The following is a 10,399-nucleotide window of genomic DNA, read 5'->3' as shown; positions in this document are numbered from 1 at the left end:
CTTCCATCATAGGAAGCTCTGGAAGGTCAGAGGCTGTCTACCCTTTCCTCTCTTCCCTTCCACGGTGTCTCTGTTCTTTTTCCCAAGCGTAAAGGTGTCTGGGTACAGGTGATGCATCCCTAAGGTGCTTACCCAAGCGTAGGTCCCAATAAGAAAAAGCAATCTTGATCAGTCTTAATTTAGCACCTGGCCCAAACACCGTCACCTCTTCCTTTGTACTTAAACAGCTCCTTTCATCCAACAAGTTCAAAGCTGTCTAACAAAATAAAGCCATTTATTCTTGCTCCACCATGTTCTTCCCATGTAAGGAGAGGGAGAGAAGGTGAGTCATTCGGTGATGGAGGGATTCTTCTCGTGACATGAAATGAGTCAGTGGGGCCCCAAGATGATTGTTTCTTAAGTTCATATCCAATGCCCTGACCGTCATCTATAATTAAAACATTAGCTTTGATGAGACATTGCTTGCGTGTGTGTGCGTGTACGTGTGAAGTGGTTTGGGTTCCTGGGAAGAAACGCCGGGTGAAGGGGATGATTATGCTTGGGGAGGTGCCATCATTACCATCATCACTACCGTCACCGCCACCACAACTATCCTTTTCATCATCGTCACCATCACCATCATCGTCATCATCTCCACCATCAGCATCACATAGCTTCATCATCATTGTCATGGACGCTCACATTCATTGAGCTCTTACTATGAGCCTGGCACTGATCTAAGTTAGGGATAAGTTTATATACATATACTCATTTAATCTTTACAGCAATCTGATGAAGCCAAGGTTATTGTTATCTCCATTTTGCAGATGAAGAATCAAGGCTCAGAAAAGTTAAGTAACGTGCCCAGTTCACACAGCTACTAGATGGGGAAGCCAGGGTTCAGATCCAGGTAGTCTGCCTCTAGCAACTGTTCTTTCAACCACTGTGCTTTACAGAGGCCAGGTCTCAGACTGTGTCAGTAGGATGACAGAACCATAATCACCCCAACGTTTTTGATTCTTTTTCCTTGCATGAAATAAGAGAATGTTTATGCCAGAGAATTCTTTCACGTCTGAGAATTTATGCCATAAAGGGTGGTGCAAAGAATGAACGTTCTATGGTATCTAAAAATAGTATGAGGATCCTGGCAATTAAAAAAAAATCTCAATAATATTATATTTTATTTATTTATTTTTTAACATCCTTATTGGAGTAGAATTGCTTTACAATGTTGTCTTAGTTTCTGCTGTATAACAAAGTGAATCAGCTATATGCGCACGTATATCCCCATATCCCCTCCCTCTTGAGCCTCCCTCCCTCCCATCCTATCCCACCCCTCTAGGTGGTCACTAAGCACCGAGCTGATCTCCCTGTGCTATGCGGCTGCTTCCCACTAGCTAGCTATTTTACGTTTGGTAATGTATATATGTCAATGGACCCTGGCAATTTTAATGGTGGGGAATCAACAAAGAAGGCCAGTCCACCCTCTGTCATTACTATGACCACTTTGTCCATTGAGGAAGAGAAGAAGACAAACAGTCAGAACCCCTTACGTGTGTTCATCATTTCACCATTTACAAAGCCCTTTCATATGTGTTATCCAATTTGAGCCCCTCACCCCCAAACCCTGAGAGAGACAGAACAGACTTCACAATCCCCATTTTGCAGCGGAAAAAAGTTCAAGGTTAGGGAGGTGAAATGAACTCCGCCCCCCGAGTCTTACAGCTGGTCTCACTCAAGCCCAAGTCTTCTCATTCCCGGCCCGTTGCCCTTTACCTGCACCGAATTGCTAAGGACTTTGCTGGATAAAACTTCCTGTTCAGACCTGCTCTCCAAGGCTGGCGTGAGGTAGTTGAGACGGATTTTGCAGGGCCCGGGAATCTCCTCGAGGATAATCTTTCTGGTGTTTCCTCCCACCCTGCAATGCCCTCCCCACCCAACCACACTGCAGGCTGAGCTTCTGGCCTTTGGTTATCTCCTGGCCTTCCTCAGCGGAGGCACCCCCTTTAGGCTAGTTTTTGTACCCAAATCTCCCTTATCTCCCTCACCCCTTCTCCCACCCCTGGTTTTCGGACATCCTAAACATGTGCCTTGATCATTCCCATTGGCTCCAAGGCCCTCCACCACGATCCCTCTACCCCCATTAGCTCTCTCTGATCCTGAGGGTGGAGGACTGTGTCTACTCACCAGCAGGGTCACGTGTCACCTCCGTTTCTCTCCACTAGTCTCATTCCCTTTTCTAGAAAGAAGAAACTCTTTCACTTGCTTGACTTAGCATTGCCTCTTTTCTTTCCGCTGCCCCACACCCCAACCCTGGAAGCCTCTTTCACCTGCTTTGAAACTCACCTTAACGACCACAGATCCCACAGGGATGCTGCAGGGCCACCACCCTGTGGACTCCAAAGCAGCAAGAACCAGTATCAAAGTAGCTCATTACCAGGTTTGGTTGAAGAAAAGATTCTTAGAGGGATTAGGATTCTAATGAGATCAGTCCTCTCTGAGTCACCTAGAGAGTGGAATCACGAACAAATCTCCTTTGGGGGACAGGGAGATAATCGGAAATGGCCTCATCCCTCACCTCCTGGCTGAGAATCACGAACTGGGTTGAAATGGCCTGCCTGGAGTTTGGGGCAGGGATGGGTGTGGGAAAAGTGGGATGGGGGGAAGGAAGGAATTACTTTTCTTCAGAGGGGAGGTGAAGGGCTCAATTATATTACTTTGCATTAGAGCTGATCCACAAGGCTGTCTGCTCAGCAAGACTGAGAGCATGTCATCTTCCTCTCCCACACCAGCATCCCCCTTCCCCGCCCCCCAGCCCCCAGCCCCCGTCCTGCTGTCCTGGTACTATGCCAGGCACTTGGTAGAAATTCAACAAATGATTGCTGCCCTTAATGTCATATATACAGTTTTCTAATTACATTAAATACATATTTCCAAACATCCCTCTCACACCTTTTAAATATCTCACTTCCTTATCTTGTTATTTCTCATATATTTTGGAGACACATTTTAGCCTGAGTTGTTCATAAACATATAATCTACTAAGGGAACTGTGATTCTTCTGTTTCAATTTTGTCCCATGGCCAGCAATGGAGAAGTTGCTCATTAGATGTGTTTTGAAAAAACTGAACTAAATAAAAAAGTGGATTTGATAGTCCCTTGTCTGCTCAGTTTCTCTCTGAATGAATCAAATTTGCAAGTATTTCAATTAAGAAATAAGAGAGTACATGAAGTCTACTCTTAATATGTGTGAGGCCATGGAGACCTTATAACCCCATGGTCCCATCTTCCCCACTAATTCAAGAAGCAAATTGACTCAAGTCTATTGATAGTCTGAAAACATTGCAAGAAAGAAGCTAGATTTACAAGGGATGGTAGCATTATGTTTACATACCAGCCATTTCATCTGCTGTCTTGCTCCTGAATTCTTGGGCCATTCACCTTCTGCAGGGAAAAAAGGTATCTCCAGAGAAGCCGGCAGGTGACAGGTGTAACCTGTTCTTTGCTGCGTCTTCTGTGTGGTTGCCGATTGGCCGTGACCTGAAGCCGTGCTGGCCAGACTACCCTTGTTCCTTTCTTCCTCTCTCCTCCCCACACTCTTATCATTCAGGAACAGGCAGCAGTGCCCCTTTTTAACATTTTGCAGCCTGGGTGTAGACAGCAGTGCATTTCTCAGCCATGAACAAGTCTCAGACTGGATTGTGGAGGTAATGCTCTGGTCTGGACATCTTGGAACAATGCCATTTCTGTCTGAGGCCTCAGAAGCTGTGGTCTCACGTCTGTAGATCTTTCCTGAGTCAATTACATCTTGCAGAACACCCCGCAGGGTGAACCACTCTTCTGTGCATCTATTCAGGGTGTTCTGGCTGCTTCTCAGCTTTCCACCCTGCAGCTTCCCTCACTTGAAGATGGGCTAGCTTCGTCTGATCAGCATGGCCTGGCGTGCTCCTGAGGATCCCTTCCAGGCTTCTTCCTTGCCTCTTCTTCGTATTATCTCTCTTATTAAACACACCTCTCCCTGTTTCCATCTCTCCCCATTTCTCTGCTCTCTCTGCATTGTATGCAAAGTCTCTTTTTGCTTTTTTGTCGACCCAATCCTTGAATCTTCTCATACTTAGAACCTAAACATTCTCCTTTGCTTAAAGCCTCCACGTTGCTACACTGGCCAATCAGTAGATAAGACCGAAGAGCTTGGAGGACGCTGCTGGTATTTAGTCTGTGCTCCCTGGGTGGGGAGGAAGGACTGCGGAAACAGCGACTTGCTGGAAAGCCAGTGCTTTGGAGCAGGCCGACAAGAGCTGGGAAGCAGGAGGCCTGTGCTGTTCCCTAGGAGCGAATGCCCATCAGTCTGATTCCCAGGGTTTCTTCCATTTGTCCCAAGCCCGGATGAGTGAGACAGGAGCTCCTAGCCTCGCGTCCTTTCTCCGGGAAGTCTCAGTGATGCCTGCCCACCTATTTCTCCCCCTTTAATTGGCTTGGAGGAAAACAAAGAGACTTTGATTTTATTATAAGTCTGGAGCTTTTGGTCTGAATGGCGTTATAATAAGCAGCGATAATGGTGTTGGAGAGGATGGATGAAGGACCTTTCATCCAAGACTTAAACAGAGCACCACGTGAATACTATCATGAAAGCTTAATGGGGAGAAGGACTCCAATAAGTTGTCAATAAAACTGTCTATGGCAGGCAGCCAAAGCCGCAGCGGCGTTTGGGGTGCGGCTCCCCAGGGTGCAGGTGGTACCTGGTGGTGCCTATAATTATGCAACTTCTGTATGTTCAGAACTTGGGTCACCCCTTCCTCAGACCTTCTGGTGCCTTCCTTCACCTCCCAAATCAACCCTAAATGACTCCAAGCTTGCCTTGCAAAACCCCCTGCCTAAGCCGTGTCTCCTCATTTTCTCTCCAGGGCGCCCAGGTCCTTGGATTCAATGACATGACCACCACCCCGCCCCACCCCTTGGTATTTTTCAACCTTTGGTTCTTAAACCAGATTGCATGTAACACAGTAAGGCTGATGGTGGGAGTCTAGGAGAGGATACGGGGCATCTTCCTGGTGTGTCGATTATACTTGGAGGATTGGGCAAAATGTTAGAAAGTCTAACCGGGAATTTTAAAACATTTTATGTTAAAGCCAACACGATGTTTTCGTGCTTGAGGAGGCTCCTTTGGGCTACCTCCTGACTTTTCCAGTTACTGCTCACTTTGTTCTAATGCTATGCCTACCTCATTGGAAAAGCTTGGCAAGCACTGCCTTATTCCTTTCTCACACCTGCCTCCAGATACTTTCCTTAGATAGTTTCAATGCATTTGTCCGGATCTCTCAGCTTGCATTTTTTCAGCCTTCTTTCTAAATGATCTCTTCTTTCAGAATCTTCCTTGTTGTCAAAATAATTATCAAAGCCTCTAACTTTAAAATTCCTCTACAGTCCTTTTAAAAACTTTTTATTTATTAAAAAAATTAGTTTTTATTGGAGTATAGTTGATATACAGTGTCGTGTTAGTTTCTGCTCTACATCAAAGTGCCTCTCATATGTATACATACACAAGTATGTTATACATACACATATATCCACTCTTTTTTTACATTCTTTTCCAATTACAGTCCTTTTAAGTGATAGGCAGGTAACATTATACAAACAGCTGTCCATCCTTCTTGGCCATGGCCCAAGTCAATCCTTATCCAGCTCAAGTCTTCAAGGCTTGGGGTGCTAAATCATTGAAGGATTCTTCTCTCAAAGCAGACGGAAAGGGAGTCTACTGCTGCCCCTTAATGCAACTTGTTCCTTGATTCAATCTTGGTCCCTCCCCGGAAATGCCAGGTGTGTCAGGAGATGAGTCTGATTATGGTTTTACCAGATCACGTGACACAAAAGAATGTCATTAGATGGACTAACTCCCAATTGTCAAGGGCAGATACTTGGGCTAGACCGTGTGGCCTCTTTGAAGGTCTACTGCAGAACTCTGATTTCAGGGGTGCCTAGCCTGAAGGGGAGTCCTGACTTAACAAGAAGCCAAGTAAAAACATTATGGGACAAGGGACTCTTCTGAGGAAGACCAATAACAGATTGAAGGGAAGGGCATTTGAAAAGCAGTGAAGAAGTAAAAAGAAAAAAGACATTACATACTGCGTCCACACCCTCTGGGGATGGGGTATAAATGCTCCCCAGACGCAGGAGACTCCAAAGCTCCTTGGAGAACTTGGACTCTGTCTTCCGCCGGTCACCTCACTCCCTCCATCACCATGCCTTACAGCTGCTCCCTGCCCAGCCTGAGCTGCAGCTCCAGCTGCTTCTCCCGGCCCTGCGTGTCCCGCAGCTGCCACAGCTCCACCCTGCCCTGGTCCTGCAACATCCCCGTCAACGTGGGCAACAGCGGCTGCTTCTGTGAGGGCTCCTTCAACGGCAACGAGAAGGAGACCATGCAGTTCCTGAACGGACGGCTGGCCAGCTACCTGGAGAAGGTGCGCCAGCTGGAGCGGGACAACGCAGAGCTGGAGAGCCGCATCCGGGAGCGGAGCCAGCAACAACAAGTTGTGTGCCCCGACTACCAGTCCCGCTTCCGGACCATCGAGGAGCTCCAGCAGAAGGTGAGGGGCCTCGTTGTCATCTCTAAGCAGGGGAAGTTTGCTAGTATTCTCAATCTGTGGGAGAGAACTGTGTTTCTTGCATCTATGCCATCGTGATTCTTTCTTCCTCCTTTTATCTTCAAAATGGCTTTTTAAGCATTTTTCAAGAAGTCGATGGTTTCATATTTACTTTCAATCCTCACTTAGCAACCTCTCGTTCCCTAGATCCTTTGCACCAAGGCAGAGAACACCAGGCTGGTCGTGCAGATTGACGATGCCAAGCTGGCCGCAGATGGCTTCAGGACCAAGTGAGTGGTTCAGAATTTACACGGGTCCGCTTCTTTCGTTCAATCTCTAGTGAAAGAAAAGGGATTTCCGTAGCTTACCGAACGGCAGTTCAATCCATCAGTTGCGAAGGGTCCCGCAGAGGATTGGGGGAACCAAGAAAGAAGCCACAAAAGTGGATGAGGACTCAAATCAATTTTTGAATCAATATTGGGTCTTGACTGAGCCTCCAGAACCCTCTGCCTCTTGGGTCTACTCATTGCCGAAAGAGGGAAGAAGAGGTGAGTGGGTTTATCCAAGATCATTCTTGTCAGTCTTCAAGGTCTACCAGTTACTGCTCTGACCCTGTCCTCGTGCAGGTATGAGATGGAGCTGGGCTTGCGGCAGCTGGTGGAGTCGGACATGAATGGCCTGCGTAGGATCCTGGACGAGCTGACCCTGTGCAAGTCCGACCTGGAGGTCCAGGCGGAGTCCTTGAAGGAGGAGCTGCTCTGCTTCAAGAGCAACCACGAGGAGGTGAGACCAGAAATGAGAAATGAAGAAACCCGACTCAGCTTCAGGCTGAGGGTGGCTTTAGTGATTTGGGGTGGCAGAATCAGGAATAAGAATCTTTTAAATTTCCTTCAAAAACACCAAAACTTCAGGATAAAAGAAAACATTGAGAGATGAAACCTATCCATGTTCCCAGATAAGCTGTCTTTCACTCAGAACTGGTGCCTCACTTGAGTCTCCCAGGGCACCTCCATGGGCTTGTGATTGGTTACTGAGTTGTAGGAGGAGTCCCAGCATTGCTTTTGATTGGTTACTGAGTTGCGGGAGGAGTCCCAGCATTGCTCTGATCACGCCATGCAAAGCCATTTCTCTTTCCCCTCAAAGCCAAAATATCAATCCTGGTGAACTGGAGTCTCCACTTTTTCAAAGTCTTGATGACGAATGATCTGGGGTTCCTTCTCTCTCCTGGGAGGGGCCATGCCAAGATCTTACCTGATGGCAAAAATGCTGTGATATACAATCTGAAATTATACAGCCAATTCCTTTTCTTATGAGGTCATCTGCAGACAGTCTGCAAACTGGGAAAGTTGGGCATTCATCCATCCTTGAGTGGCCCCCAAGCAAATCCTTAGGAATTTTTTTTTTTGGCAGTACACGGGCCTCTCACTGTTGTGGCCTCTCCCGTTGTGGAGCAACAGGCTCCGGACACACAGGCTCAGTGGCCATGGCTCACGGGCCCAGCCGCTCCGCGGCATGTGGGATCCTCCCGGACCGGGGCACGAACCCGCGTCCCCTGCATCGGCAGGTGGACTCTCAACCACTGCGCCACCAGGGAAGCCCGGGAATTTTTTTTGAATCCAAGTGCCATGACACAGTCATGGTGGGAAGGAGCTGAACACATGGAACGCAGACCACTTTGCCTTCTGTTGTCATAGCCGCTCCACTAAAAGTCTTTTCCGAGGAAATAGACAAACAGGACTTTGACAAGCAGTGCCATTTCTTTGGGTCCACTTTTTATTGAGGATAGTCACTCTTGCATTTTTCTACATCCACAGGAAGCCAACTCCCTGCGGAGACAGCTTGGAGACCACCTTAATGTGGAGGTGGACGCCGTCCCCACCGTGGACCTGAACAATGTGCTCAACGAGACCAGGTCTCACTACGAGGCCCTGGTGGAGAGCAACCGCAGGGACGTGCAGGAATGGTTCACCAGGCAGGTGGGCCTCTCAGCACCTGGCCGCTCAGGCCCCTCGGCCCCTCAGGGCCCTTCAGACAGGGTCTGATCCTGCCTTCTCCCCTTTGGTGTTTCAGACCGAGGAGCTGAACGGGCAGGTGGTGTCCAGCTTGGAGCAGCTGCAGTCCTACCAGGCGGAGATCACTGAGCAGAGACGCACGGTCCATGCCCTGGAGGTGGAGCTGCAGACCCAGCACAACCTGGTGGGTATCGTTCAAACTCCTGGTGAGAAGGGGAGGTCGGGGAGTCTGAGGCACCGAGCTGGCCTTTGGGCCATCCTCTCCTTAACTCTTGGAGCTTGTGACTTCTTTGCATCCTGTGGAGAAGCCCTTTCAGGAGCAGCTCTGTGACCTTCCTTACCTTCTGCACGACAGAGAGACTCTCTGGAGAACACCCTGACGGAGACGGAGGCCCGCTACAGCGCCCAGCTGGCCCAGGGGCAGTGCCTGATCAGCGACGTGGAGTCCCAGCTGGCGGAGATCAGGAGGGACCTGGAGCGGCAGAACCAGGAGTACCGGGTGCTGCTGGATGTCCGGGCCCGGCTGGAGTGTGAGATCAACACGTACCGGGGGCTGCTGGAGAGCGAGGACTCCAAGTGAGTACTCAGCTGCCGGTGTTGGGCGAAGCTATGCACATATAGGCGTACTTCTCAGTTGGACTCCAGGCAAAGATTGCATACCCTGGAGAGGAAATTATGCCTTCACACCAGACATGCTCAAACGGAGCTCAGAAAGCAATATGGCTGTCATTAAAACTCTTTGCATTCTACTCTGATGACACTGATACGTGATCAGTGATATTTCTTACATCTTAACAATACCGTAATGTGTAGAAGTTACATTTCCACATGCTACGTTATCTGCCCTGTTACCGTCAGGCAGGCAGGACCAGTATTCTCCTCATTCTATAGGTGAAGGCACTGGGGCCTGGAGAAGGTAAGTGACTTATCTAAGGTCACCGGCTAGGAATGGACGTTGCTGGGAGCTGAGACTGGAGTTTCTGAGCCTCTGTCCAGCACTTCGGACATGATATGACAGGGAGACCGTTAGCATTGAGAGTGAGCTTTGCAGCCTGTGAGCCCGTGACCTTCTCTGTGACAGGTCAGGCCAAGTCCCAGAGAGCAGTCCACACTTGGGGTCTCTCTGGTGTATATTACAAGCCGCCCTCAATTCGCTTTCCATATCATTTTTTTTCTCCAGGCTGCCCTGCAACCCCTGTGCCACGACCAATGCATGTGGTAAGACCATCATGCCCTGCGACTCCAGTGCCTGCACCCCCTGTGCTCCTACTGCCCGCTTCTCGCCCTGTGTCCCCCGCCCCCACTGCGGGCCCTGCAACTCCTACACGTGCTAGAGTCCAGTGGTTGCCAGAGGAGCAAGGAGGCAGGGCCCAGTGTTCCAGAGCTTTGACCTGGCCCTGGTTCCACCAAATGGGCCAGAAAACACAATTGCATGGCTGGAGCTGCCCCAGGGAGGTGGTCAAGAAACTCACCCAACCTACTCCAGATAATTCCCTGCCTACCCTTTCCTTCGTTGGAGACCGTTTCTTCTTAGCTAGCCCAGAGAGCCCTCCCGCGTGCCAGCAGCCTTCCCTTGTAACCTCCTAATAAACTTGATTTCCTTGGCAAAGCAGATGCCTTTCTCACTGGTATTCATTTGTCTCACCATGACCATCACTTGAGCACTTTATGAAAGGGCCACTTGAAAGCAGAGCCCTATAATAGCCTCACTCTTGGATATGAGAGCCTGGCAGGCAGATGGCTGGCCTGGCATCCTGACCCCACAGGTGAGGCAGGGTGGCAGGAGAGAGGGTAGGGCAGCTGCGGGGTTGCTCCATCTCCCTTTGG

General features: G+C 49.1%; 1 protein-coding gene across 1 annotated transcript; it reads left to right on the top strand.

Moving 5' to 3' along the window:
- Positions 1-6,165: 6,165 nt before the first annotated feature.
- LOC116745236 (keratin, type I cuticular Ha1-like) lies at positions 6,166-10,186 on the top strand. Its single transcript, XM_032615795.1, has 7 exons — positions 6,166-6,563; positions 6,768-6,850; positions 7,187-7,343; positions 8,375-8,536; positions 8,631-8,756; positions 8,928-9,148; positions 9,753-10,186. The coding sequence occupies exons 1-7, from the start codon at positions 6,219-6,221 to the stop codon at positions 9,904-9,906; spliced, it is 1,248 nt and encodes a 415-aa protein (XP_032471686.1). The 5' UTR covers positions 6,166-6,218; the 3' UTR covers positions 9,907-10,186.
- Positions 10,187-10,399: the final 213 nt, after the last annotated feature.

The sequence above is a fragment of the Phocoena sinus genome, chromosome 20 (genome assembly GCF_008692025.1).
Source record: "Phocoena sinus isolate mPhoSin1 chromosome 20, mPhoSin1.pri, whole genome shotgun sequence".
In the NCBI taxonomy this organism is placed as follows: Eukaryota; Metazoa; Chordata; class Mammalia; order Artiodactyla; family Phocoenidae; genus Phocoena; species Phocoena sinus.
Note: the sequence above shows the minus strand (reverse complement) of the source record. Positions and strands in the feature narration are given on the sequence as shown.

Bases quoted from the DNA above. Each gene is read 5' to 3' on its own strand.
- LOC116745236 (XM_032615795.1), top strand. From the start codon at position 6,219: ATGCCTTACAGCTGCTCCCTGCCCAGCCTGAGCTGCAGCTCCAGCTGC. The intron at 6,851-7,186 runs GTGAGTGGTTCA...GTCCTCGTGCAG, and splicing joins GCAGATGGCTTCAGGACCAA to GTATGAGATGGAGCTGGGCT. The intron at 7,344-8,374 runs GTGAGACCAGAA...CTACATCCACAG, and splicing joins TCAAGAGCAACCACGAGGAG to GAAGCCAACTCCCTGCGGAG.